Source organism: Podarcis cretensis, assembly GCF_951804945.1.
Source record: "Podarcis cretensis genome assembly, chromosome: 14".
In the NCBI taxonomy this organism is placed as follows: domain Eukaryota; kingdom Metazoa; phylum Chordata; class Lepidosauria; order Squamata; family Lacertidae; genus Podarcis; species Podarcis cretensis.
The window spans coordinates 55574234-55601643 of NC_137183.1; the positions used below are offsets into that span (position 1 = coordinate 55574234).

A 27410-nucleotide genomic window follows, 5' to 3' on the forward strand; every position below is an offset into this window, starting at 1 on the left:
CCCTGAGATCTTTGAATGGCATAATAATAATAATAATAATAATAATAATAATATGGTCCTGGGTTGTGCCATTGTCGCCCTGATCAAACTGCTCAAGGTGATCTAAAGATGAAGAAGGAAATCCAGGAAGCATCTGAAGGAGGAACTGAGGCAGTAAAGGCGGCGTTTCAGTCACTGGGTACTTGTGTGCTCAAGTCAGGGCAAAGGGATAACATTTCTCATTTGACGGAGCAGATATTGGGTGTTTATGTTTAATGCTTTTTATTAATTTTCGGAAAGAATTCATTTTCTCAAACAGGATCTGATGATACAATTACGGTTCACTGTTGAGCAAATGCAGACACGAAACAAAACCAGGGTCAGTAAAGCCGAGGTCTGTGCCCGGATGCGCGGATGCCGAGAGAGGCCGGGATTCCGCGCAGCCTTCGGGGTTCCCCCCGGCAGGGGGCGCCCCGACGGACTCGAGGGGGCGGAGACCTCGAGGGGGCGGGACGGCCCTCCCTCTGGCGCAGCCATGCCGGGGCCGCGGAAGCGGCTTCCTCGCGAGCAGGAGGCGGCGGCGGCGGCGGCGGAGGGGACCCTGGCCAAGGCGCCCTCCCCGCCCCGCCTGGGCGCCGCCTTCTTCCAGCAGCCGTGCGTCCGCCTGGCCAGGGCGCTGCTCGGACAGGTGAGGGACGGGGACCCCCCGCTCCTGGGAGGCGGCGCCCGGGCCGGGTGGGCACGGCTTCCTTCGCCGGGGAGGCGCCCCCGACGGCGGGGCAGAGCGGAGACCCTCCGGCTCCGAGCGGGGCCGGGCCAGGGCAGTAGCTAAAGCGCAATGGCGCAGGCAGAGAAGCGCATGCCTCAATTCTACTCATGTTTCATTCTTTCGCTATTGTGTCCCCCCCCCCCCCCACCCCCATGATATTAGCTGCTTCTGTTTCATCTGTGAGAAGCCTTGGCTCCCCGTGTGGAGAAAAGGCAGTATATAAATTTAATGATGATGATGGTAATAATAATAATTAATACGGGATCCTCGCTGCGCAATCACATTCACCCAGTGCTACACCAGCTGCACTGGCTCCCCGTGGAGTACAAGATCAGGTTTAAGGTGCTGGTTTTGACCTTTAAAGCCCTATACAGCCTAGGACCCTCAGACCTGCGGGACCGCCTCTCCTGGTATGCCCCACAGAGGACCTTATGGTCTTCAAATAAAAACATCTTGGAGGCCCCAGGCCACCGGGAGGTTAGGCTGGCCTCAACCAGGGCCAGGGCCTTCTCAGTGATGGCTCCAATCTGGTGGAACACTCTGTTACAAGAGACCAGGGCCCTGCAGGACTTGACATCTTTCCACATGGCCTGCAAGACGGAGCTGTTCCACCAGGCCTTTGGCCAAGGCTCAGTCTAACCCCCTCTCTCCTTCTGTAATCCTCATAGAACTCTAACCCAATGGTTGCCATTAATTTGATATTGAATTGATTTTAGAATGAATTGATTTTAGAATGCTGTGTTACTTTTATTGTTGTTAGCCGCTCTGAGTCCGGCTTCGGCTGGGGAGGGCGGGATATAAGTAAAATATTATTATTATTATTATTATTATTATTATTAAATATTTAGCCATGCAGCCCCCTTTTGCCTCAGTGCTCCTGCCCACTCCTCCCACCTGGTGATGCTGCTTCCAATGGGGGGGGCACCTGAGACCTTCTGCATGCCAGGCAGGTGCTCCTCTACCTATCTAGGGTGCCAGAGGCCCTGCAGCTGTTGGGGCAATGCCAGGGTTGGACTCCTCCTGCTTTTCTTTTGCACAGCTTCCGGCTTCCTCTACGGAGCGTCTTCTTGCTGTGCGGCCAGGACTCTGTCAGATCTTGGAGGTCAGGGTGAGAGCCTCCCTGGTGGTGGGACCTCTGCTGCCAGGGCTGCCCTGCCAGGGCTCAGCTGCTGCCACCTCTTCCGAACCCATCGCTTGCCCCCAGAGCTGTACCTTCATCTTTGCAAACACATGGGGAGTGTCTGTGTGCTGCCTGGCAGTGGCTCCAAGAGTTGGCTTTCTGAAATGTGGAAGAGGTGCTGGCATGCCCTCTCTCCTGCAGCCCCCCAGGTGGCTCTGGTCTGTGGGCTTGTGGGGCTCAGCCTTCGCTCTGCTTCCCAGATCCTGGTCCGGAGGCTTCCAGATGGGAGAGTGCTCCGGGGGCGCATTGTGGAAACGGAGGCCTACCTGGGAGGAGAGGACACCGCGTCCCACTCCAGGGGCGGGCGGCAGACTGCCAGGAACACGGCTATGTTCATGGCGCCGGGCACTTTGTATGTGTACCAGATCTACGGGATCTACTTCTGCATGAACATCTCCAGCCAAGGTAAGCAGGTGGCCGTCCTGCAGGAAAGCTCTGAGCCCTTCGGGGGAGTTGGGGGCCCCTCTCCTGCCCCCAACCCTCATCTGGCAGGCACACAGGCCCTGTGGGGGGGGGGGAGTGAGGGGGCTGTGCTTTGTTCTGAGGATCATCAGAAGAGAGCCAAATTGATGGATCCGGCCAAAGGGCCCATCAAAGCCAACATTCTCTGTGTCCATCCAGAAACTCAAGGGAATAATAATAGTAATAATTTATTTATACCCCGCCCATCTGGCTGGGTTTCCCCAGCCACTCTGGGTGGCTTTCAACAGAATATTAAAATACAATAATCTATTAAACATTAAAAACTTCCCTAAACAGGGCTGCCTTCAGGTGTCTTTTAAAAGTAAAATAGTTGTTTATTCCCTTGACATCTGGTGGGATGGCGTTCCACAGGGCAGGTGCCAACACCGAGAAGGCCCTCTGCCTGGTTCCCTGTAACCTCGCTTCTCGCAGGGAGGAAACTGCCAGAAGGTCCTTGGAGCGTCCAGGCAGAACGACGGAGGTGGAGACGCTCCTTCAGGTATACAGGACCGAGGCTGAGACCAAAGCACTTGGGCTAACTTTCTGCTCCCCAGACAGCCTAGTCCTTTCTTCAAGGTGGGAGGTCCAGCCATGGTTGTTGCTTGAAAGTGCTCCCCCCACCCCAGATCCTGGCTTCTTTGAACCAGGGGAATATGGTGTGGCCTCCATTTCTGCCCCTCTCCCCCAGACAAGTGTCCCAGGTGGGGTGCGGCTGCCGTGTCCTGGCCTGTGGCAGTGAGCAAGGGCATCCCTTCCGAGAAGGGGCAGGGGGCTGACTGTGCAGGCCCCAGGGCCGCATCCCAGTCCTGCCTCCGGCCCTCGCAGCAGCCAGCCAGGGCCCCCCAAGGGAAGCCCCCAAGTGGAAGCCAAGGGCAGGAGCAACTGGCCCCACCTGGGATTCCCGGGATCTCATATTCAGAGGCATTTGATGCCCTTTGAAAGCCCTCCAAGTTGGGGGCCATCAAATTCAATTGTTTATGTGAGGTGAGAAGTCGCCTCTTTTGTCTGCTCTGACACTTCCAGAAGATCAATAATTCTGCCAAGTCCTAGTACGGGAGGGAGGAAAACACCTCTCTCTTCATTTTCTGCCCACCAGGCCTAATTTTGTACCCCTCTCTCATCCCCCTCCGTACTCACTTGTTTCCTAAACTCAAAGTCCCCAGATGCTCCAGCGCTTCCTCCTCAGGGAGCTGGTCCAGGCAACATTCAGATCCTCTTGGTTGCCCCTTTCTGCCCCTTCTTCACCTTTCGAGTTGAGATGACAGGAACGGCACACGGTCTCTCCACAGATTTGCAGAAGAGCATAAGAATACAGTGGTACCTCGGGATGCGAACGGGATCTGTTCCCGAGCCCCGTTCACATCCTGAAGGGAACGTAAGACGTGATGGTGCATCTGCGCATCGCGTTTTGCCGCTTCCACGCATGTGCGAGCGGTGAAACCCGGAAGTAACGCACTCCGTTACTTCCGGGTTGCCGCGGAGCGCAACCCAAAAGTGCTCAGCCTGAAGCACATTCATAGAATCATAGAATCATAGAATCATAGAGTTGGAAGAGACCACCAGGGCCATCGAGTCCAACCCCCTGCCAAGCAGGAAACACCATCAGAGCACTCCTGACATATGGTTGTCAAGCCTCTGCTTAAAGACCTCCAAAGAAGGAGACTCCACCACACTCCTTGGCAGCAAATTCCACTGTCAAACAGCTCTTACTGTCAGGAAGTTCTTCCTAATGTTTAGGTGGAATCTTTTTTCTTGTAGTTTGGAACCATTGCTCCGTGTCCGCTTCTCTGGAGCAGCAGAAAACAACCTTTCTCCCTCCTCTATGGGACATCCTTTTATATATTTGAACATGGCTATCATATCACCCCTTAACCTCCTCTTCTCCAGGCTAAACATGCCAGGCTCCCTTAGCCGTTCCTCATAAGGCATCGTTTCCAGGCCTTTGACCATTTTGGTTGCCCTCCTCTGGACACGTTCCAGTTTGTCAGTGTCCTTCTTGAACTGTGGTGTCCAGAACTGGACACAGTACTCCAGGTGAGGTCTGACCAGAGCAGAATACAGTGGCACTATTACTTCCCTTGATCTAGATGCTATACTCCTATTGATGCAGCCCAGAATTGCATTGGCTTTTTTTCAAACCTGAGGTATGACTGTATGGGAGGTTTTGTTGCGACCCCCTTCCGAAAGATCCCTTGAGGTGGGATTGTCCTGCCCTGACCTTTGCCCGCTCCCTTCTCTCTCTCTCTCGCCAGGGGAGGGGGCGGCCGTCCTGCTGCGCTCCTTGGAGCCCCTGCAGGGCCTGGAGGCGATGAGGGAGCTGCGCCTGGCTCAGCGGAAAGGGGCCCCCCGCCCCCTCAAGGACCGGCACCTGTGCAACGGGCCTTCCAAGCTCTGCCAGGCCCTGGCTGTGGACAAGACCTTCGACCAGCAGGACCTGGCCTGCCATCCGGCCGTGTGGCTGGAGCCCGGCCTGGGGGCGCCCAGGGAGGAAGACGTCATCTCTGCTCCCCGCATTGGCATCAGCGGCGAGTGGGCACAGCAGCCCCTGCGCTTCTACGTCTGGGGCAACCCCTGCGTGAGCGTGACGGACAAGGCGGCCGAGGGGGCCAGAGGCAGCCGGCTGCCAGCGGAGGCCTCTCCCTGCTGCTGATGTCCAGGAGGCTTCCCAGGATGGGAGAATGACAGGGAAGGCCGAGACTCTTTCAGCCTTGTGTATTTATTTCTCTCCAAAATAAAATAGATTGTTTTGCTTTGAGGCTGGTGGTTGTGGCTGTGGGAAAGCCTTCCTGCCTGCAGCATATTGAAGGAAGGAGCTGCCTGCAAAACGCGGAGTTGGAAGGAGGAAGACCCCCCCCTCCACGATGTGGGGAGATAAGAGTTCCTCCACTGCTAGGAAGAGGTACCAGAATCACCCCAACAAATTGTCCCCCCATTCCCTTTATTAAACCTGCTCCTGCCCTTGGTCCTTGTGGAAGAGAGAGGAGCCACCTGATTGAGCAAGCAGGATGCGGCCAGTTCAGGTGGCCTGAGAGAGGAGGCCAAGCCAGTGGTCACCTGCCCTTCAGAAGTGAGGAAGGTAGGTCTGTGGGTCAAGGCAGGGAGGAAGAGAGCAGGTACTTTCACAACAGACTTGTTCCCTGACTTAAGAGGAGAAAGATTTCACATTTTCCAGCTTGTGGTTGTAATTGTGCAACGGTGGGTGAACAGTCTGAGGCTTGCCTGCAACCATCAAGACACAGGTCCCCCCCCAGCTCTCCACCCCCCCCCCAGCCAAGAGAAGTGTCCAGCAGATGGATCGCTATGTCTGCAGCCGTCATCAGAGGCCCAGAAGCACCATCTGAGGCCTGGCAGTGCCAGGAGCGTGACCAAATCAGGCGTCTGTGCACAAGGCCCCCAAGTCCCCTCCTTGCCCCCCATGTGGCTGCAAGAAGGGGGTGCCTCCTTCCCCCATCCCGAGGGCCAGCAATCCTCCTTCGAAGTCCTTTGCCTCACTTCTGGAAGGAGACGGAGATGATGGGGTCCTCGTGGTTGGTCACCACCAGCACGCCCCGGAACTTGTCAAAGAGCATCAGGACGTGCGAGCGGCGCATGTTCTCGTTGTACATGATCTCCTCCAGGTGGTGGCGCCCCCGGAAGTAGTGCAGAAGCCTGGGGCGAGAAGGAGGGCAGGGTTGGGGGGCAGCAGCTGCAGCCTGGGCAAGGGGCCCCCAGCAGGAAACCCGAGACAGGGCGGTCGCTGGTCCCAGGACCCCCCAGCCCAGCCGGGAGAGCTGCAAGGGCCGGGCAGGGCAGCCCCCAAAGCCCCCCTTGATCTCTCCCACAGCAACTTCCCCCCCCCAAAGGAAGAAACGGCTGCAGTTGCCAGAAGTCAGGGGGAGCAGGGCAGCTCCCCCCACCCTGTGCAGGGGGCAGAATGGAAGGGGGGGTCTGAAGGGGCTGGAACCGACCTGCGCCAACAGGACGGGCTGCTCATCTCAGCTGCTCATTGTGAGCTTTAGGGTCTCCTTCAGAAACGGTCTTCAAATTACAGAAGCCATGGGTGTAGCCAGGAAGGGGGGGGGCAGATTAAGTAAAACAACAGAAATACTTAACTGACTGACAAATCACACTGGTTCTGCCCCCCCTAACAAAAATCCTGGCTGTGGCCACCCTAGGGACTCCTGCAGTTCAGCTTCTGCCCTCTTCGCAGAATCAGCCATCGCCCCACCCAACCCTTTCGTTCTTTGAAGGCAGCTGCCCCCCTCCCTGCCTACCTGGCAAATGTGCGCAGGTCCTCGGGGTTGTGGGCGGCTGGGACGCTGAGGATGGCCTCTCGCTCGTGCTCCGGGAGGCTGGTCAGCAGGTTCTCGGTCATGCGCTTGTTCACAGGGGAGTCCCCTCCGGGCAGCAGCTCTGCGCTGGAGTTGTCCATGCTGGGGCTGGTGAGCGTCATGTCGTCGCTGCTGGCTGGGGGGGGCGGGACAAGACAAAGACGCAAGGGAGCGTGGAGCAGGCCGCCCACCTCGGCTGCCCCCTTGCCCACGGGGCTCATGCTCACCCTCTCACACAAACCCAGCAGAGGCAGGCGCCTGTCCTGTCACTCGGGGCCCGTTGCGAGAGGGCCCCCAGGCCCCCAAAGCAAAGGGCGAGCTTTGCAAAGGAGGAGAGCCTGGGCAGAGTGTGCATGCATGCGCCTCGTGTGGAGAGAGCAATGCTCAGCCCCCCCCCAGCACAGCAGCCATTGCCACCCCTTGCTTTGTGAAGGGTGTGGAAGGATGAGGCCATACAAGATTCGTTGTGCAGACGGACGGGGGCTGAAGCTCGCGTGGCGTTTGCAAAAGCCCTGGGATCCCCCACAACCCTTTCCATCTTTCACTGGAGTAGAGGAGATCCTTTCCTACAAGTGGGGCAACTCAACCGCAGCTGCAGCTCTAAGCGGGGCCTTTGCTGGAGTGGCTCCCTGCTTGTGGGATGTTGTCCCCTGGGAGGCTCCCCTGGCGCCTTCATTCCATCGCTTTAGGGGCCGGGCAAAAGCGTTCCTCTTCAATCAGGCCTTGGACTGATCAAAAAATCTACGGCTTATGTTGTGGAGAGGGGGCTATGCAGCTTTTCGGGGTGTTTGTTATTAGGTTATGCATTTTGTGTTCTCATTTTCCGTTTTTATATTGCGTATAAAGGTAACAGACTAAATAAAAACACTAAAGCCTATTATGCCCAGAAGTATGATGGGGAAAACATCTGGAGCATCTGGCAAAAGGTAAGATGGAGACAGACTCAGTGACCCAGGACCCCTTCGCAGCAGGGCTCCAAATGACACACACAAAACCTACTTGGGGAGCCAAAGCTGAGGGCATTGGGGGTGCTGAGGCTGCGCCCCCCGACTCTGGCCGCCAGGGGCATCTCCTCTGCCCGGGGCCGGACGTCCTCTTCCTTGGGGGGCACCATTAGGCAGGCGTAGGTGTGCAGCTGGATGAGCAGTCGGTGTTGGAGCATCCAGACAACCATTTGGATGAGCTGGGTCTGGTGGGGGGGAGGCAAAGAGGGACTCAGTGGGGTGCCACACGCCACCCCCCCGGGGGCTGCCCAGGGGCCAGCTGGGCGAGGGGTGCCAGGGGCAGCTTACCTCCTGCACGGGGGGAGCCAGGGGGTCCTTGAACTCCGACAGGGACACCGGCAAGGAGAACTTGGAGAGGACGGAAGGCAGGTCGTGGCCGGGGAACTGGCAGGCAAAGTCGTCTGCCAGAGGGGAGTAGCTGCGGGGGGACAGGCAGAGCAGGCAGGAGGTCAGGGGGGGAGGTCTCTCTGCATGAACCCCCCAGCCTCCCCAGAGGCCAGCATCGGGGGGGGGGGGGGACAGGGTGTGAGTCTTGCTTCACACTCGGCAGAGCTGGATGCCAAGAGACTTACAGGCAGACGCTGGCATTGGGAGACAGCATGTAGACGTTGTTCTCGCACAGCGGGTAAACGATGATGGCCTTGCCCCAGTAGACCAGGTGCGCTGCCAGCTGGAACACCTGCCGCAGGGAGGGAAGGGGAAGACTTGCACTCGGCACCAGCAGAACCTCCCCAGGTTCCGGGGCCCAAGCGGCAGGAGGAAGCTGCTTCGCCAGGGAGAAAAGGCCTGGATCGAAGTCACATCTAGGGAGTCCCCCTTTCTCAGAAACATCCTTGCCTCTCCTCCAGCCACAAAAGTGCCTCCCCCCCCCAAGGGAATCTCCAGGGCCCTCCACCTGCTTTTCTCACCTGTCGACTTGGGGATACCGGCTCCGCTTTTGAGGAGAGTTGGCCCAAGGCCCCCTGAGTGAGGAGGGGGCTGAGCAACGTCCCTCCCCATTTTCCAGATAGCCAGGTAAGAGGCGTTGCTCCCCCAGCCCCACAGAAGAAACAGCAGCAGCGAGGGAGGGGCAGCAGTGGGTGCCGACCGGGGTCAGAGGAGGAGCTAATGCTCTGGGCTTTGGGGGAAAGCCCCCCAGTCGAGGTGCCATCCTCTTCGGGCGACAGTAGCATCAGAGCTACTAGTCCTGAGTGAGGCACAGAGCAGAAGGTAGGGAAGAGCTGCCTCAATGCCCTCCGAGGCCCCTGGGATTCCCACTGGGGCATCCAGGGAGGGAGGCCTTCACAGAACCACAACCTTGGAAAGGACCCCCTCTGCAATGCAGAAATAATGGCAGTCAAGGCGGAGAGTCCCTTTGGCCAGGGAGCAGGCTGGAGGCCCTGCTGGACTCAGCCCAGAATTGAGGAGCGGGCGGCGCTTCTGTCTGGGGCAGGACACCAGCCCCCCCCTTCCCCCTCACCTGCAGCAGCGCCAGGTCGGCGTCCTGGGCCAGCTGCTGGAGGTTCTTGACGGCCGAGGTGGTCCTGACCACGCGCACCAGGGCGGGGGAGCAGTCCAGCGGCAGCTCGCTCAGAAGGGCCTTCTCGTCCTTCAGCAGCAGCAAGGCGTGGTACGGCCTGAGCGGGGGGGGGGGGGGAGACGGGAGCACACAGACACTTGTGGCATTGCAGGGCTGCCCAGGGCCCCCCCCAGGGTCATCTAGGCCAACCCTCCTGCAATGAAGGTCTCGCAGAGGGACCCCACTGCCCCCCAAAGCACAGATCCAGACGCACTCGGGGACCAGGATGCGGCACAATAACCCCCCCCCCCATTTTATTACGACCCGGTTTTTACCGAATGGCCTTGAGGCTCCTTTCAATGGCTTCCGGAGGGATGAAGCGAGAGGCAGCGTAGTGGATTTTGTGGGGCAGACAGAAGCTCACTTCCAGCCAGTTGTTGATGTGCAGCTGGACCACGCCTGTCGTGCAGAGGCTGCGGGGAAAGAGGAGCAGGTGGAAGAGCCCCCAGCCCTGGCAGGGACGGAGCCACAGGCCCCCTCGACCAAGGGGGTACGCAGCGCAAGGCTTGACCCTCGACTCAAAGGAACAGCCCCCCTCTCTCACGCTGGCTGGGCCAAGGGCAGCTGGGGCAACGCCCTCAGGCTCCATTTTTGAACGTTTTGGCTCCCAAATGCAGGAAACCCAGGAATAAACGCTCTGGGCTTTTGAACCTTTTTTGGAACCCACACATCCGACGCAGCTTCCACTGGAGTGCAATAAGCTCTTGCAACTGATCAGAAGCTGCGACTCGGTTGTCGAACGTTTCAGAAGTCGAACAGATTACATCCAACAACTGAGGTTTGGCTGAATTATTATAATAAAGAACAGGAGCCACCAGCCACAGCTCCCTCTGCAGCCCCGTCGATGGCCGCCAGGTGGCGCTGGGCAGCTGTGAGCCTGACCCATGCAAGCAGCAGGATTCGTCCAAGATCAGCAGGATCTGGAACCCGGCATTGTCAGGGGAGACCCACAGCAGCAGCCAAAACTGCAGAGAGGGAGGGAATGCACCTGTGTTAAGGACACTGAGCGCAGTTCTAGCTGCCTCACAGCAAAAAGGGTATCGCAGAGCTGGGAAAGTTGCAAAAAGACCCAGGCAGGCAGCCCTTGAGACTGACCCAGAAACTCCAGCGGGGGCAGAATGCCGCAGCAAGACTCCTTACGGGGTCCTCGCCGCGGGATCACATTCACCCAGACTATACTAGCTGCACTGGCTCCCGGTAGAGTACAGGACCAGGTTCAAGGTGCTGGTTTTGACCTTTAAAGTCCTATACAGCCTAGGACCCTCGTCCCTATGGGACCGCCTCTCCTGGTATGCCCCACAGAGGACCTTACGGTCTTCAAACAAAAACATCTTGGAGGTCGCAGGCCACAGAGAGGTTAGGCTGGCCTCAACCAGAGCCAGGGCTTTTTCGGCTGTGGCCCCAATCTGGTGGAACGCTCTGTCACAAGAGACCAGGGCCCTGCGGGACTTGACATCTTTCCACAGGGCCTGCAAGACGGAGCTGTTCCACCAGGCCTTTGGCCAAGGCACAGTCTGACCCCCTCCTTTGGTAATTCTTCACAGAACTCTAGGCCAATGGTTGCCATTAATTCGATTCTGAATTGATTTTAGAATGAATTGATTTTAGAATGCTGTGTTACTTTTATTGTTGTTAGCCGCTCTGAGCCCGGCTTTGGCTGGGGAGGGCGGGATATAAATAAATTATTATTATTATTATTATTATTATTATTATTATTATTATTACCCAGGGGCCAGAGCAACACCTGGGATGGAGGCCTCTCCTGGGCTTTCAACCTTCAGCACACACACACCCAGACCTGAGACCCCAAAGGCTGACTTCGAATCATAGAACTGTAGAATTGTAGAGTGGGAAGGGACCCCTCTCAGCTAATCATAACAGACAGACAGACAGACGGCCACCCAGGTGCCTGTGCTTACCTGTCGTAAGCCTCCTTCAGGTCTCTGGCCAGCTTGCACTTGGGGAGGATGTGGAGGAAAGGCGACTGGGGCCCTTCAGGCGCTGGAGGAGGGGAACAACAGCCAGGTGTGGCTTCCAGGGCCTTCAAAGGGCTTCCCCAGGAAACCTCCTCGCCCCCCCCCAGCTCCAAATGGACATGCCACCCCCCCTCCACGGCCACTGGAAGTGCCACGAACAGCAGGCAGGGCGTTTTTGTATTGTGAACTGCCCTGTGATCTTTGGGTGACGGGCGGAATACAAATCTAATAACTCAATAATAATAAAGCCCCCGCCCGGCTCCACTGAGCCCACGAGGGCCAGACAGATGCCTGGCCTGAGGGTGGGGGGCAAGCAGGAGAAGGGCTCCCTGCGGCCCCCAGATCCGGCCGGACTCACTTTCCGAGATGGCAGAGGCTTCGTCCTGAATGGCCAGGATGAGCTTGGCCTCTCGCGTGAGGTACTGGCAGCGGCGCTCCTCGTGCTGGAGGACAATGGCGATGCGGCGAGAGAGATTGTGCAGGCAGCTGATGACCGAAGGGTCCGCGGTGGCCTAGGGGGGGCACAGGGGGAGAGAGGAGGCTGGGAAGGGGGCAGGCAGGGCAGTCCAGCCGCAGGACAGAAGGGGCCCAACCAGCTCAGCCAGAGGACTTGGGGGAAGCCATCGCCCGGAGCCCAGGGACTGGCTCTGTTTTGGGGTTTTCACGTTTACGTGCACAAAAGCCTGTCAGAACCTTTGGGTCCTTTTAGCTGCAAATTAACCCATCTGCCCGGTACTCTTCAAGAAGACAAGAGATGGGAAGAAGACGAAGTCTATACGAGAGAAGAATGGACTAGGCTGCAATGGCCAAAATGACCAGAAGAATCAGAACTCAGGAAGACAACATTTTTAATAAGGAATGGGGAAAGACCATTGTAAAGAGTTAAAATCCTTAGTAGGACTGGAATATCACTTGTAGTTTAAGGGCAAATTTTGGACACAATGGAGAAGTAAAAGATTTGGATCATCAAAAAAGATGGAGGAAATGATTAAATTAGGACCCACAAAGGAGGGGATGGAAGTCAAGGAGATTCCTTGGGATCTTGTTTGTATGATTTATGTTTGATGTATATACCTGTAAATTTTTAATTTGAAATAACAAATAAATACATTTACAGATGGTAAAAATAATTTTAAAAAGCTTTCAGATGCCCTACAACAGAGATCTAATAAAGCATGTTTACTTGCTTAATTGTATTTGGTAAAAAACCCAAAAAACCACTAAAACTGCAGGATCAGGCCCATGGCCCATCTAGTCCAGGATCCTACCCTCACAGTGGCACCAGGCGCTTGTGGGGAACCAGCAAGCAGGATCAGGGCACAAGAGCCCTCTTCTTAAGCAACGAGGATTCAGGAACATGGCAGAGCAGAGCGAGGGGCCATGAGAAGCCCTCTCCTCTTCCAGGAATTTGTCCAATCCTCTTCGAAAGCCTGTGGCAGTGAGTTCCATAGTTGACTCTGTCATGCCTTAAGGAGGACTTTCTTTGATCTGCCCTGAATCTCCCAGTGATGCTCCTGTTTTGCTCCATCATGGCGGCTGCCCCCTTAGCCCCACCTGCTGTGGGCCAGCCATTTCTCTGAGCCCCCCAAGGAGACCCGGTCCTGAGGGAGGGAAGACCAGAGCAGACTAGCTGTGCAACCCCCCTGCCTGCCCTCAGCCTGAGGGAGGTTGGATCTGGGTCCCTGACCCACAGGCCGCTGCCTGGGCTATTAGCCAAAGGGCCTCCCCATCGCTGTCCACCCTGAGAGCTCGCATCCCTGAGACCACAAAGGCCGCTTGCTCAGGCCTCCCCCTAACCCACAGGGGGAGGCCGCTATCAGCCCCACGCAGCTGGCAAGGTGGGGCCGGAGAGGCAAGCCGGAGGGGGCTGGAAGGCGGCTGCCAAGCCCCAGTTAAGGAGGGCCGGGCTGCCGATAATGTTTGCCACCCTGGTCCGCAAACCGTGACTCAGCTTTCGGAGCTCTTGCTGAGTCACAGAGCTGCTCCTCCGCTGATTACCAGGTTGGGGCCTCTGCCTGCCCCACCCGCCTGCCCCACCCAAAGCCCAGGCAGGCCCTTGGGGGGTGGCAGAAGCAAGGAAGGCTCCGAAGCCTTTCCTGGGGGGGGGCCTGCCCCCCCATCAGGCTCCCCCAAGCAGCCTGGAGACCCTCAATGGCACACATCCCTGCAGAAGAGCCAAGGGGCCTGCTGCACCCCCCAAGCCAGCCCCACATTCTCACTGGAATTTGCAGCACATGTGGGGTGCCCCCCACTCCTGGACTCTGACTCCCAGGAAAGGACAGGTGCCCCCTGGCCTGGCTGCTCAGCTTCTTAGAACCCGGCGGGAGGGAGGTCCTTACCCTCAAGGCGAAGACGACATTGAAGAGGATCATGGTGGGCATCTCCCGCTTTGGGGAGGGGTCTGTCTTGGAGATCTGCAAAGCAAGCCGGACTTTTAAGGGGGCAGCCAAGAGAGGGGAGCAGGGGAGGGGGCAGCCTCTGGGAAGGAAGGTCTTGGGAGGGTGGGGGGGGGCTGCAGGACTACCTCACCCTCACGGGGTGTAAGCTACCATACACTAGGGAATCAGGCGGCTGGTCCAGGTGGCAGGGCTTCAGGTGGGCTCCCCCTCCCAGCAGTCCCTGCTTCTCAGCCTCCCCTACCTCACAGGGTCGTTGTGGAGTTTAAATGAGCAGGTGGGGAGAGAACCACACAGGCCCCCTCCTTGGAGGAAAAGGCGAGGCAGAAATGGAGTCAATCCATCATTCAAATAAAGCCACAAAGCTTGCTAGCCTGGTCCTCCTTCCCACTGGCTGTGGCCCCCGCCCTGGGCTTGTGTGGAGGAGGCAGCCTGGAGGCAAGGAAGAACCCAAAGAAAAGGAACGGGGGTTGCCAGGGAGAGAGGAGCCCCCCCCCATTTCCACCCCCATCGCTCCACCCGGACACTGAGGTCCACCTCCGAGGGCCTTCTGGCGGTTCCCTCATTGCGGGAAGCAAAGCTACAGGGAACCAGGCAGAGGGCCTTCTCGGTGGTGGCACCAGCCCTGTGGAACGCCCTCCCATTAGATGTCAAGGAAATAAACAACGACCTGACTTTTAGAAGACATCTGAAGGCAGCCCTATTTACGGAAGCTTTTTAATGTTTGATGTTTTATTGTGTTTTTAATATTCTGTTGGAAGGTGCCCAGAGTGGGGTACTTATTATTATTATTATTGCTGCTGCTGCTGCTCCCCTCACCTGCATGGGGTTTGTGCCCACGAACATCAGCCTACTAGGGGCCTGATCCGATCAGAGGCTCGGCACCTTTTCCCAATGCTTAGGGACAGGGGTGGGCAAGTGCCTCTGAGCATATGCAGAGCCCTAGCCGCCACCAGCCCTCCCATCTCATTTTGAAGGAATCTCTGGGCTTCACAAACAGAAGGGAGATGCGAGAAGCCCAGGAAAGTTTGCAGCAGCTGCCAAAGGACTTTGCAGGGTCAGCATGTCACCACAAGGAGGTGCAGGAGAGCCTGAAGGCTGAGGACCCCCCCCCCCCAAAGGTCTTTGGCACCCATGTCTCCACCCCAAGGGAGGCTGCAGGACAAGGACCAAGGTGACCCCTGCCCAGGAGGCTCTCCAACTCTGAACTGTGCAGTTTCCCCCCCACTAAGAGCAGAGTTGTTGTTATTAGGGGGTAAATATGGAAACAACCTGGCTGGCCCTTTCCTAGAGCACTCCAAGGGTCAGTGGCAGAGCAGCTGCTTGGCATGACCCCCAGGGAAGGCTGGGAGAGACTCCTGCCTGAAACCCCGGGGAGCTGCTGCTGCTGCTGCCAGTCAGTGCAGGCATTATAGGGTTAGATGGACCAAGGGTCTGAACAAGGCAGCTTCCTCTGTCCCTGTGCTCTGGCTCAGCTTCCGAGACCCCCAGCAACCGCATTACACACTGTGGGGTACCAGTCCGACGACTCGTGGTCGAACTCAGCACCCCTCCAAATTTGGCAGGCCAGTTCAGAAGTCGAGGCAGACACAGGTCCCAGGAAAGCACCCAGATGGGTCAGGGTAGTGCAGTGCATCCTAAGCAAGCGTGGAAACACAACTCGCCCCTGGAAGGAGAGCCTGAAAGGGTTCAGCTCTCCAGAGAGGAGAGGAGGTGATGTCAGGGCAAGGACTGAATGATGTTATGGAGGGAGAAAGAGCCACCAGGGGGCCGGCCAGCAGGCCCAAAAGCAGAGCGTGAGAGGGGGCACCTGTGGGGCAATCTGGCTGGACGGCACTGGGCGACTGCAGCTGGCCCCCCAGGCCTGCTCCAGGCCTGCTCCGAGCTCCCCCTCCCAGCCCACCACTGGCCAGCTGAACCATCAGGAAAGTAGCCGGGGCAGAAGAGGGACCCAACTGGACAAGACTTCCCAGCCCAACCCACAGGCTGTGCCAAGGCTGCCCTGGCACCCGCGGGGCCTACCTGCCCAAAGGCATGCTGCACCAGGGTGGGGTGTCCCACGAAACGGACGTTGTCGATCTTCAGCTCAAACTTCTTGCCGCACATGTCTGATTTGGTAGCCAGGATCGTTGCCAGGATGACGTCCGAGAACCTTCGGGAGCAGAAACGGGCATCAGCGCACTTGCGCAGGCCCCACACCGTCCCGGAGGCGGGATGAATTGGTATGCATTGTGTCACCATTAAGTCTACAAACACACACACACACACACACACACACACACACACACACACACACGAGACATTGGGGCACCTTGGAGTCCATCAGGTGGGGGAAATTAAGATGCCGCAAAGATCACCGTCTTTCAAATCATCAGAATTATATCGAGAGGGAAAGCGTCAGAGGCTCATGCAACTTTCGTTAATGACAAGCTCTCAGGAGGAAAGATTAGGCAGAGTTTGCAGGTGCCGCTTTGGAAGGACAGGTGAGGTTCCCCTAAGCAGCAAGGTGTGGCGGGCAGGTCGCTTGAGGACAGGCAGCGTAATGGGGCTTTGCTCCAGAGCAGGGGACCAGGAGGCAGCTGTGCGCCTTCCGATGGTCAGGGGTACCAGCACCACCTGGGGGGGGTCACCAACTGCCCATCCCTGTGAAAAAGAGCTCCCTGGGCCAAAGGGGTATGTGTGCCCAGCTCTGCTCCCTGCCTCAGGCGTGTCTGCGGGGGGAGCAGCTGAGCCCCAGGGGCCCCTCCCAGAGACGCCAGAGCCTTAGGTCTTGGGGTGGCCAGAAGGGCCCGTCTGCAGCTGGGAGCCGCAGGCCGGGGCCAAACTCAGAAGCCCTTCCTGTGTCTCTCCTCCCACTGCAGGCGTCCCAGATTTCCTTCTGTGGAGGAAAAGATGCATCTATGCATGGACAAAGTTCATCAGGAAAGGGTGGGGGGGGGGAATGTGTGGCCTGCAAAGTCCTGAAGTTCCCCAGAAGGAAGGATCCTCTCTGAAGAAGGGCAGGTTTTTTGGAGGGGGGGGCGAGGAAGGACTTCCTTTTGTCTGTCCCAGATGGCCATCTGTCAGGGATGCTTGAGTCCTGCGTTGCAGGGGGTGGAGTAGATGGCCGCTGGGGTCCCTTCCCACTCTACGACTCTATGAACCTTCCAACATCTCTCCACCAAAGGGGATATTCTGCAAAGCTGCTGCTTGCTCAGCTTTGGGGAAAAGGCATGAAACTGTAACGGTGGCACGTCAGCATCTGCCTGGATGACTCAAACAGAAACTAGCTTTGCGGGCAGAAGCAGCAAACCTGCCTGGTCAACAGGGGTCTTGCCTGCTGCTCTCCCATCTCACAGCTGCCAGGAGGCCAACTTCCGGGCGCCAGGGAGACAGTGAAGCCTGGAACAATTTGTGCCCTACAGCCCTCTTTGCCCTTCAGCTTCACCCATAAAGACTGCCCTGCCCTGGGTGCAGGCAGCAGCTGCAGGGGCCGTGGCCGGGAGAGATTGCCAGCTTATCGGCCCCGGCAGAAGAGATGAAGTAGGCTGCACAACGCAGCCGAGGGAGGCCATGCACAAAACCAGAGGCATCGGAGAAGACAGCAGGCCTGCTGTGGGGGGAAGAAGACTGCATGGAAATATGACCCGGGAGCGAGTGGAGAAGTGTCTACAGTAAGAAGCTCGGCAAAGTCTTGTTACATCTGGAAAACAGGCAAATTCTGCTTTGGCCTCTGTTTCCAAACACTTGCTGGCCTCCATCTGTCTCGAGGGACAATGGAGTGTGCCTCTGGGGGTGAAAAGTCAAACCGCTGGAGAACCACAGTGGCCTTCCTATGCTACCACCCAGAAAAGACTCCCTGCCGCTTTGGCTGCAACCGTAATATCACACAGCTGCTGCGACCCCTCTGGAAATTGAGAAAATTGTTTCTTGAAGCCAAACTTGAAATCTGGGGCGCACAGATTACTTCCACTCCTTTGTTCTGGCAACGGGAAACCCAAAAACTTTGCAAATGAGTTAGAGCGGCTTTTCAGAGGAGTAGTGATTGTGCGTTGGGGGCGCCTACCCCCCAACCTTTCTCTGAAAGCAGAGAACCAAAGTGACTGAGCTAAAAAAAAAAAAAAAGGTTTCTCGGGTTGCAGAGGAGAATATTGCTCCCTTCTCTACCTCCCACTATTGTTAAGAGCTCATCTGCTTATTCAGAGCTGGAGACGTTGTTTTAATCCACTTGACGGCCTCTTTGAGCAGCTCCAGAAAGGCAAACCTGCTTTAAAAGCACACAAAGTATTTTTTTTAAAACAAGCAACTTCAGGGCAGGCAGTGCTCTGAGACAGCAGCCATCAAGCCGTCAGCTTCTTGAGAAGCTGTTCAGAACAGGGCGGCCAGGGAGCAAGGGGGCAAAACCTACTGGGCTGCTCCAGCCCCACAGCCCTGAAGGATGCCCCATTGCTCTGAGCACTGGGAGGCAGCCTCCCCCAGAGGCAGAGGGAATGCAGACGGGGCCGGGGGCAGCCTCTGGGGGCCCAGGTCAAAAGCCGCGTGGCACACGCAGGAGCATCACTCGGTCAACTCCTAGCCACCCTACCCTGACGAGGTCCACACCGCAACCCTCACTGAGTCTCTGAAACAGGAGGCTGGGCCAGACCTGCACTGTGTCCCTCTGAGCTTCCCCCTCGGTAGGGGCTTCCCTCACAGGGGCTGGGGCCTGTGCAGCCCTCCTAAGCAAGTCTGCTGGGACTGAGGACCCCGGGGCGGGGCGGGGCGGGGGGGGGGAGCCAGAACCATTTGTAGCAAAGAGGCAAAAGGAGGGCGACAGGAGCCTCACACTGGCTGGTCAGCTTGCATCCTGGATACTGGAGCAGAGCAGCCAGCCTTCAGACAAGTGCGTCCCCCAAATGCCTTCAGAGGGAAAACATGACCTTTTTGTCTCCAAGGAGAAATCAGTTCCCCACTCACTGCAAAGCACAGCGTAGCTGTTTCTTCCAGCTATGGGGCGGAAAGGCCTTCAGAAACGCAGGCAACAGCCTTCTCCTGGGTCAGACTGATGGGCCGTGTAGCCCAGGGGTGCCTGCACTGACTGGGGTCTCAGGCACAGGGGGTCTCTCCCCCCCCCCAGCCCTGCCCTTGGGGTCTGGGACCTTTTGCTCTGCCCCTGAGCAGCAATTTCCTTCCTGGCTGACCTGCCTGTTTCTCAGGCCCTTTGCCGGCCTCCCTGAGCACCAGCGTGTGGTTCCGTGACATTTGCAGCTTGGTGGGAAAGAGAAGTGAGCAACGAAGTGCGAGGAGAAAGAGAAGATGGTGGAGACAGGGAAGCCATTCGAGAGAGAGAGAGAGAGAGGCGCTGCTGGCGGAGAAGGTTTGGTCTTACCCCGACACCACCTGCTCATCAGTGAGCGGACAGGGCTCTCTGAAAACAGGAACAGGGGCTATGAGCACCACGCGGAAACAGAACACAAGAATCAACCAGGCAAAGTCACGCAAGGCACAAAAACGTCAACGCTGCAAAACCGGGCAGCTGGAGGTTAGGGGACTGTCCACATATTGAAATAAATAAAGGCTCCTTGGAGAACGAGCCCTTGCCTAGCGCCTCAAGGGAGAGACACACCCTTTCTGCCTGCGGACTGCCTCGCCAGAGTGGTGCATGCTCTGGTTATCTCCCGCTTGGACTACTGCAATGCGCTCTACGTGGGGCTACCTTTGAAGGTGCCCGGAGGCTGAGGTCCAGCGCCAAGGACCTTCTGGCGGTTCCCTCATTGCGAGAAGAAAAGCTACAGGGAACCAGGCAGAGGGCCTTCTCGGTAGTGGTGCCCGCCCTGTGGAACGCCCTTCCAGCAGATGTCAAAGCGATAAACAACTACCTGACATTCAGAAGACATCTTAAGGCAGCCCTGTTCAGGGAAGTTTTTAATCTGTGATATTTTAGTGTATTTTTGGTTTCTATGGAAGCCGCCCAGAGTGGCTGGGGAGGCCCAGCCAGATGGGCGGGGTATAAATAATAAATTATTATTATTATTATTATTATTATTATTATTATTATTATTATCACTGAAAGCCTGGCTGGGGTTAGAATGGGGACTGGGAGCAGCTGCTGAGACCACAACACCCATCCTGAAAGACTTGCATTGGCTCCCAGTACGTTTCCGGGCACAATTCAAAGTGCTGCTGCTGACATTTAAAGCCCTTTAAAGCCGTGAGGTCCAGCACCGAGGGCCTTCTGGGGATTCCCTCCCTGCGAGAAGTGAGGTTATAGGGAATCAGGCAGAGGGCCTCCTCGGTGGTGGCGCCCGCCCTGTGGAACGCCCTCCCACCAGATGTCAAGGAAATAAGCAGCTATCTTATCTTTAAAAGACATCTGAAAGCAACCCTGTTTAGGGAAGCTTTTAATGTTTAATGAATCATTGTATTTTAATATTCTGCTGGAAGGCGCCCAGAGTGGCTGGGAATAGATTATTATTATTATTATTATTATTATTATTATTATTATTATTATTAGGCATCCCTTACCCTCGGGCCACAGGAGGCAACCCCGCCCATGCCATGGGTGGGCATCACTGCCCAGCAGATGAAGGCCCCCAAGGGGCACTGTCTCCCCACACTGTCAGGCTGTGCTAGCCCAGAACAGTGGCAGCAACTTTCATGCCTATCTTTCCGCACGACCTGCAAGACGGAGCTGATCCGCCTGGCCTTTGGTTTGGACTCAGTCTGACCCTTATGTTTCCCTCCCCTTATGGTTTTGGTTTTGATTTATGGGCTACTCTTAAAATGAGGCTGCATTTTAAATTGCATTTTAACCTGTATCTTAAATTGGTTTTAAATTGGTTTTTGCTTACTAGCGGGAAGGTAAACGGCGTTCCATGTGCTGCGCTGGCTTGCCAGATGCAGCTTGTCACGCTGGCCACGTGACCCGGAAGTGTCTGCGGACAGCGCTGGCTCCCGGCCTCTAGAGTGAGATGAGCGCACAACCCTAGAGTCTGGCAAAACTGGCCCATACGGGCAGCAGTACCTTTACCTTTATTATGTTTTTACTGAAATTTTATTGGTGTTAGCTGCCCTGAGCCCGGCTCTGGCCGGGGAGGGTGGGGTATAAATAAAAATTATTATTATTATTATTATTATTATTATTATTATTATTATTATTATTTCCTGCGCAAGAGGCAGCGTCTGCAGCAGGATTCAGCAACCCCCACAAGCCTATCCCTATCCCGCAGCAGTGGGGCCAGGGGTGCTGCTGCATCAGGGGCCCCAGGAGCCCCCAACCCCGCCCCGCCCCTTTCCTGCCACCAATGCTCCTCTTCTCCCCAAGACGCCTCCTTCAGAAATGCCCCCCGCCCATGCTGAAGGTGAGCACAGCCCCGGCATGACTGGGGAACTGCGATCACAAACGTGACCAAGTACAAGCCCCAGAGGCCTGACTCAGGCCAGGCGAAGACGAGAGGCTCAACCTGGTGCTCACCTGGAAACTCCCTGGCTGCCAATTCAAGGGGAAGTGAGAGAGGAAGACCCTTATTGCCTTTTCATGTTATTTTATCTGGAAGCATCAGGGTTCAGGGGAACATTTCTGGCCTGCCCACTGCAATGAGTTTCTGGTTTTCTGGAAAGAGGAAACTCAGCTCTCTTTTGGACCAAACAACCAACGCATCTTTAGGTGCTGGGCAAAAACATTCCTCTTTTCCCAGGGCCAATTGAACAATCTATGGCCTTTGAAACCGGAGAGAGGGGGTAATAGTTTTTGTTGGTTACTGCGCTATGCATTTTTGTGTTTTTATAATGTAAACCACTCTGTGATCCTCGGATGAAGGGCGATATACGAGTGGATAAATGAATAAATAATAAAGCAAGGCTTGTGCAGGAACTTCCCATGCAAGAGTCTTATGCGTGGGTTGGCTAGAGACCTCTTTCATAAGTCAAGGTAGATTAAAAGCCACACCTCCCTGCCACACCTGCAGAGCCACAGGTGACCCCCCACCCCAGCTGCGAATATCAGGGTCTGCTTTGATCAGGATCCAAGCAGCCCCAAGCCAGCCAGCCAGCCAGCCAGCCAACGCCCCTTTTGCTTTACATGCCAGAGCTCTGGGACCCCAGCACATCCCACCTGGTGAGGATCCAGGTGCAAAGGTGTCTTTTATGCTCTCTACACAAACCCATGACAACCAGCAGGAGGGCTGGCGCTCAAGGGAACAGGAGCCCTACGTACCTGGAGTCCCCATCTGGGTCTTCGACGCCGTCGCCCAGACTGTTCACGGCATACCTGCTTCTCGGTTTCCCTATGAAAGGAAAAGGGGGGGAGTCCAGAAGGCCAGAGAGGTTTGGGTTAGAGCAGAAACCTCTTCCACCTAATTCTTAGCAAATAATAATAATAATAATAATAATAATAATAATAATAATAATAATAATGTTATTTATATCCCTCCCCAGCCAAGACCGGGCTCAGGGCGGCTAACACCAGGTATAAAAACAATTGATTAAAATACATCTTAAAAACAAGATTAAAATACAACATTAAAATGCAGCCTCATTTCAGTAGAAACTCAAATCAAAAACATTTGGGGGATGAAAACGTCAAATCTTCACCTAGGCCAACTATCCAGACTGGGTGGCACAATTCAAGTTGCCGCTTTTGACCTCATGGCTTGAGCCCAACCTATTAGGAGGGCTGCCATCTCCCCAAGGCTTTACGGTTGATCTCAAGAATCGACTGAGATGCCTATCAGAGCTCAGCTGGAAGGGAAAGGGCATGTCAGGAGGCTTGTGAGGGCCAAAAGGAGACATTTGGTTGGCTGCGGGGAGAAAAGGATGCCAGGCTCTGAGGGGCCCCTTTGGGCCTGATCCAGCAACCCCGGCTTTTCTCACGCTCTTCTTATCACTGGGTGCTCCTCAGTTGGGGAACTGCTTCCCAAGATCCTTTTCCCAAAGGGGAAGAGAAGAGAGAATAATGGCCAGCTGGCCAGCAGCCATGTGTGTATTGCGGGGGAGCAGGTATCCCAAGGCAGAGCCCCGAGGGCACGACTTGGGCCCCAGAGCCTCTCCCTTCCTGAGCCTTCCAGCAAGGGGCATTGCGGCCTCCAGCAAGCAGGCCTCGAGCGCAGCAGCCGGATTGGGAAGGAGGCTGCCTCAGGCAGCTGGTGCCCTTTGGGAGGTGCAGAGGGGCAGGAAGGAGGCTGCCGGGGGGCACAGCCAGCTCCTCGGTTTGCCCCCCTCTGCCCTGCTGCGTCCAAGGGCAGAGCTGCTGGAGCTGAGCAGCGTGTTGGCAGCCGGGCTCACCCTCTTTGCGGGGGGGGGGGGGAGAGGCAGGCAGGTGGGGCAGAAAGGAGACCTGGGGGGTCTCGAATTTCAGCCGTGCCCCACATAATGCCCCCACCTCTCGTGCCCCATTCTGAATCCTAGTTGCAGCGCCCCCAAAGCGGTGGCCGCGGCCGCTCCTTGTGGGAGCAGAGTGACCATTCTGCCCTGGGTGGGAAGGTCCCTCCTTTCCACGGAATCACCGACCTGGAGAGTCGGAGGGGACCCCCAGGGTCATCTAGTCTGACCCCAGCTAAATCCTCCCTGGCAGATGCTGGGTGCCCCCCAAGACCTCTTCTCAGGAGGAGGCTCCCCTCCCGCGTCGCCTCCAGCCCCCCGCCCCCGTTTTCCCACTCGCGTGTCAGGGTGTCGCGTGTACTTGTGGTGCACGTGTGAACGCGGGCGCGCGGGGGTCCCGGGCAGCGGCTCCTCCTCACCGGTGTGGGCGGCGGGGCTGCCGGGCCCCCTCTGGAAGGGGAAGCGGAAGAGCAGCTTGTTCCCGCGGCTGCCGGAGCTGACCAGGATGACGCTGATGGGGCTCGAGCTCTCGCCCATCCTCGCGCCCCGACGAGCCGACACAGGGCGCCGCGCATGCGCCGGAGGGGTCACGTGGCTCGCCGAAGGAGGAGGAGGAGAGCATGCGCGGTCCCCGCCTCTCTGGACTACGGCTCCCATCGGCCCCGGCCGGCGCAGCTGGCGGCAAGGCACGCCGGGAGCGGTAGTCCAGAGAGTGTAGCAGCTGGGGCTGAGCGAGCGTCCCATACGGGGCAGCTTGAAGCTGATTTCCCAATCATTCCCCATGGTTATTCAATAATAATAATAATAATAATAATAATAATAATAATAATAATAATAATAATAATAATTTATGATTTCTACCCCGCCCATCTGGCTGGGGCAGCTGCCAACACAAATTATTATTATTATTATTATTATTATTATTATTATTTTCTACCACTCAGGGCGGCTTCCAACAAAAGATTAAAAATACATTAAAACACCAGTCATTAAAAACTTCCCTAAACAGGGCTGCCTTCAGATGTCTTCTAAATAATAATAATAATATTTTAGATGCAGCCCTTCAGGCGAGGATCGCAGGTTGGTATGCAGTATGGAAACACAAAATGCAAAGCACCATCACGCAAAGCAAGAACGCACAAGACCAGCCCCTCCCTCGACACGCACAGTTTAAAAGGCCAAAGTCCCAGGAGAAGAGTTTTTGCCTGGCGCCTGAAGGCAGGTAAATAAATGATAGTTTAGTTGATTGCATTTTAAATTACGTTTATTGCATGTGAAAAAGCAACAAATTAGATCTTTAAAAAAGAAAAGAAAAAAGCATCCCAAAGCTAGGGACATCATCACCCAGAGCTGCTCTTTGGCATTTTTTGGCCCCCATGGCAGAGGAGGCTTTGCACCCACATTTATTTATTTATTTATTTATTTATTTATTTACATACGTACGTACATACCCTGCCCATCTCGCTGGGTTGAGCAGCTTCCAACACACATAATAATAATAATAATAATAATAATAAACATTAATAGTAACGATCGGATCCTATACAGTGGTACCTCGGGTTAAGTACTAAATTCCCTGCCAGCTGGAAATGCATTTGATGCTTCCGGGGAAGTCCACAAAAGGTTCTGCCACATTAAATCTGTGGGAACCTGAAGTGCCCCAAGACTTGGGTGATTTCTCGGCAGCAGACAAGCATGCCCCCCCCCGACATTCTTGCTGCCTGCTGCATTTGCCCCCACCCCTTAATAGAGGAAGGGGACACAACTCATCCTCCCGTGCCCACCCTGCCTGGCCCTGGCAGGAGACTTGCCTGACCCGCTGGGCTCCACCTGTTTCCTACAAACCCCAAATGTGATCTTCTGGCTCATGAATGATGCCATGAACTGGTTGGATGCAGAAGAATGATTAGAGGAACCAGCTGGGGAACCATCAAGGGAAGAAGGCTCAGAGCCCAGGGACTGGTGGTGGGACAACATGGCTGGTAAGAGGGAGGAGGCTTGGAAGAGGAGGTGTTGGAAGCGGAAGAGGTAACAGGGTTTAGCGAGCTGGGAGAGTCAGTGGCAGAGAGGAGAAGTCCAGAATCAGAGGCAGAAGCTGAAACAGGAGAGGAGGGAGGCCGAGAGGCAGAGATGAGTCCACCTGGTGAAGAGGCACAGGGGTCTCCCTCTCCTGCTGCAACTCCTGCTGGTCTCCCAGAACCAGGAGAGGCATGAAGAGGGCGGAGGAGAAGTTAGCTTCACACAGGCATAGTCTCAGATTGCTTGGGGGGGGGGAAACTCTGGAGAGGAGGGGACATAGTCAGATGTGGGGAGGTGGAGGCCTTTAGTATCAGCAAGTGATCCATGAGGGGCCAGACCTACTGGAGATGAGTCACTGCGGTCATTGGGCTTGACACTCCTAAGCAGATCCTGTTTTTGTTCAGTTTGATGCTCCTGTCAAATGAGGACCAGGTCTGGTCTGGGAAGTTCTCATTAAGAGTAGCAGCTCAAGAGGGCCCCAGGGAGGGGGGGGGGCTCACCAGCCCCACCCTTTATCCCTCAACTGCCAGGCTAAAGAAACTAGAATAATTACAGGAGATGGTATGGGGAGGTGGAATCCCCAACTGCAGAGTCCCCCAGAAGAGAAGTTCCCATCTGAGATCCTCAGGGATGTCTGGGAGGACAATGCCTGTGTGGTCAGAAAAACAAGGAACCGCAAGGCAGTCAGCAAAAATGGACTCTGGTGGATTTTTAATTAATTATTTCACTGCGATGTATTCTCCTGTCTGCTTAAGAGGCAGTCAGAGCAGCACTGGACAGATTGAGGAACAGATCCTGCCCTCCTGGGTTCCGCCCTGAAGCAGAGCTCCGCTGCCTCCACGAAAGACATCTCTCTGCACCCGAAGCAGCAGGGAGCGCAGAGTCCGTGCCTGCCAGTTGGGTGAGAAGGCAGGAGCATCCCTCAGGATGAGGCCAGGGTGGCTTTCTGCACAGAGAGATGGGGGTGAGCTGAGAGCCCAGGCTCCTTCTCCTCCTATCAGCCTGGCCACCCCCTGCAAGCTGGAGGATAAGGCAGGCTGTGTCTCTGAGGAGATAGCTGAGGGGAGGGGACTTTGGGGGCAGCTCCCTCCTTCAGGCCTCCAGCGACTCTGGCTCTTTCTGCCGGCCAAAGAGTCCAATTCTTCCCTGGGAAGGAAATCAGCAGCAGAATGGATGGGGATGAGGACTCCTAAAGGGGCTGCCCTAGAAGGGGAAAGGGAAGGGCCCTTCCTTGCCCCCAGGCCTGCTGTCTAAAGGGGTCGTGCAGAGGGGGATCAGGGGGGTTTGGAGGACAAAAAACATCCAGGCATTTCTGTGCTCTTTGGGGGGACTTTCCAACCTACGCTTCAAGCTCAGGCTCGCGAGATTTTCTCTCGGCTGCGCAAAAATAAACAAGGAGCTCTTAATCACTTGCACACTTGCAGCACCCGTCCCTAGGTGTGCATTGCGACTGGCAAACCAAGGGGAGTTGTGGTGGTTGTTTGTGATTTAGGACTCTGAATGAATAAATAAATACATATATATTTTTTTAAAAATATTTATATTTGATTTTAAAAAATATATAAACACACAACAAACATCAATTCAACAAATATTAAAAGGTAAAGGTAAAGGTACCCCTGCCCGTACGGGCCAGTCTTGCCAGACTCTAGGGTTGTGCGCCCATCTCACTTAAGAGGCCGAGGGCCAGCGCTGTCCGCAGACACTTCCGGATCACGTGGCCAGCGTGACAAGCTGCATCTGGCGAGCCAGCGCAGCACACGGAAACGCCGTTTACCTTCCCGCCAGTAAGCGGTCCCTATTTATCTACTTGCACCCAGAGGTGCTTTCGTTTTTTTTTTTTTTTTAATAAAGATTTTTATTAATTTCCAGTTTTTTAACAGAAACAAAAAACAACAAAAAAAAACAGACAAACAAAAAACTCATATTTTCATAACCTTATTTTCATAACCCTCTTTTCCCGGACTTCCCCATACCTTTCCCTTTTTGCATCCTTAATTTAGTACCATTATTCAGCAACCTATCTTGCCCAATTAAATATAAATTTATCCTCTTTATCTATTCCACCCTAAATTTGGTGCTTTCGAACTGCTAGGTTGGCAGGCGCTGGGACCAAGCAGCGGGTGCGCACCCCGCCGCAGGGATTCGAACCGCCGACCTTTCGATCAGCAAGCCCTAGGCGCTGAGGCTTTTACCCACAGCGCCACCCGCGTCCCTTCAACAAATATTGTTGAATATCAATTCATCCAAATATTGAGATTACTCTGAATCTCTTGACTCCGCCCCCCATCCCTTCCACGGGTCCTAGTAAAAATAAATATATCTGCATATCAATATTTATCCAAATATTTTCCTTCTGAATTATCCACAGTTTGTGTTACTTTACAAGTGTAATTAAAATCCTTCCAGTGTTTTAACCTGCTTGCAGTGGTCTCGTATATAAATTATAAACTTTTCCCATTCTTTTCTAAAGTTATTGTA

The 27410-nt window shown here is 55.4% G+C and overlaps 2 protein-coding genes across 3 annotated transcripts; one reads left to right on the plus strand and one right to left on the minus strand.

Annotated features, from left to right (window-relative positions):
• Positions 1–503: 503 nt before the first annotated feature.
• MPG (N-methylpurine DNA glycosylase) lies at positions 504–5145 on the plus strand. The gene is made up of 3 exons (XM_079952284.1): positions 504–667; positions 2129–2333; positions 4643–5145. The coding sequence occupies exons 1-3, from the start codon at positions 515–517 to the stop codon at positions 5038–5040; spliced, it is 756 nt and encodes a 251-aa protein (XP_079808410.1). The 5' UTR covers positions 504–514; the 3' UTR covers positions 5041–5145.
• On the minus strand, positions 5091–23478 carry NPRL3 (NPR3 like, GATOR1 complex subunit). 2 transcript variants are annotated; one of them, XM_079952280.1, is made up of 14 exons: positions 23330–23478; positions 21808–21877; positions 18982–19020; positions 15657–15786; positions 13578–13652; positions 11597–11750; positions 11182–11263; positions 9538–9675; positions 9164–9320; positions 8277–8383; positions 7993–8122; positions 7700–7889; positions 6644–6836; positions 5091–6038 (listed from the first exon to the last, which is right to left on the minus strand). In XM_079952280.1, the coding sequence occupies exons 1-14, from the start codon at positions 23445–23447 to the stop codon at positions 5879–5881; spliced, it is 1743 nt and encodes a 580-aa protein (XP_079808406.1). In that variant the 5' UTR covers positions 23448–23478; the 3' UTR covers positions 5091–5878. The 2 variants fall into 2 exon arrangements, with proteins under 2 accessions (XP_079808406.1, XP_079808407.1); XM_079952281.1 differs by lacking the exon at positions 18982–19020.
• Positions 23479–27410: the final 3932 nt, after the last annotated feature.

Bases quoted from the DNA above. Each gene is read 5' to 3' on its own strand.
- MPG (XM_079952284.1), top strand. From the start codon at position 515: ATGCCGGGGCCGCGGAAGCGGCTTCCTCGCGAGCAGGAGGCGGCGGCG. The intron at 668-2,128 runs GTGAGGGACGGG...TCTGCTTCCCAG, and splicing joins CCAGGGCGCTGCTCGGACAG to ATCCTGGTCCGGAGGCTTCC. The intron at 2,334-4,642 runs GTAAGCAGGTGG...CTCTCTCGCCAG, and splicing joins CATGAACATCTCCAGCCAAG to GGGAGGGGGCGGCCGTCCTG.
- NPRL3 (XM_079952280.1), bottom strand. From the start codon at position 23,447: ATGGGCGAGAGCTCGAGCCCCATCAGCGTCATCCTGGTCAGCTCCGGC. The intron at 11,751-13,577 runs GTAAGGACCTCC...TGCCCCCCCTAG, and splicing joins ATGTCGTCTTCGCCTTGAGG to GCCACCGCGGACCCTTCGGT. The intron at 8,123-8,276 runs GTAAGTCTCTTG...GTCCCCCCGCAG, and splicing joins CCCAATGCCAGCGTCTGCCT to CTACTCCCCTCTGGCAGACG.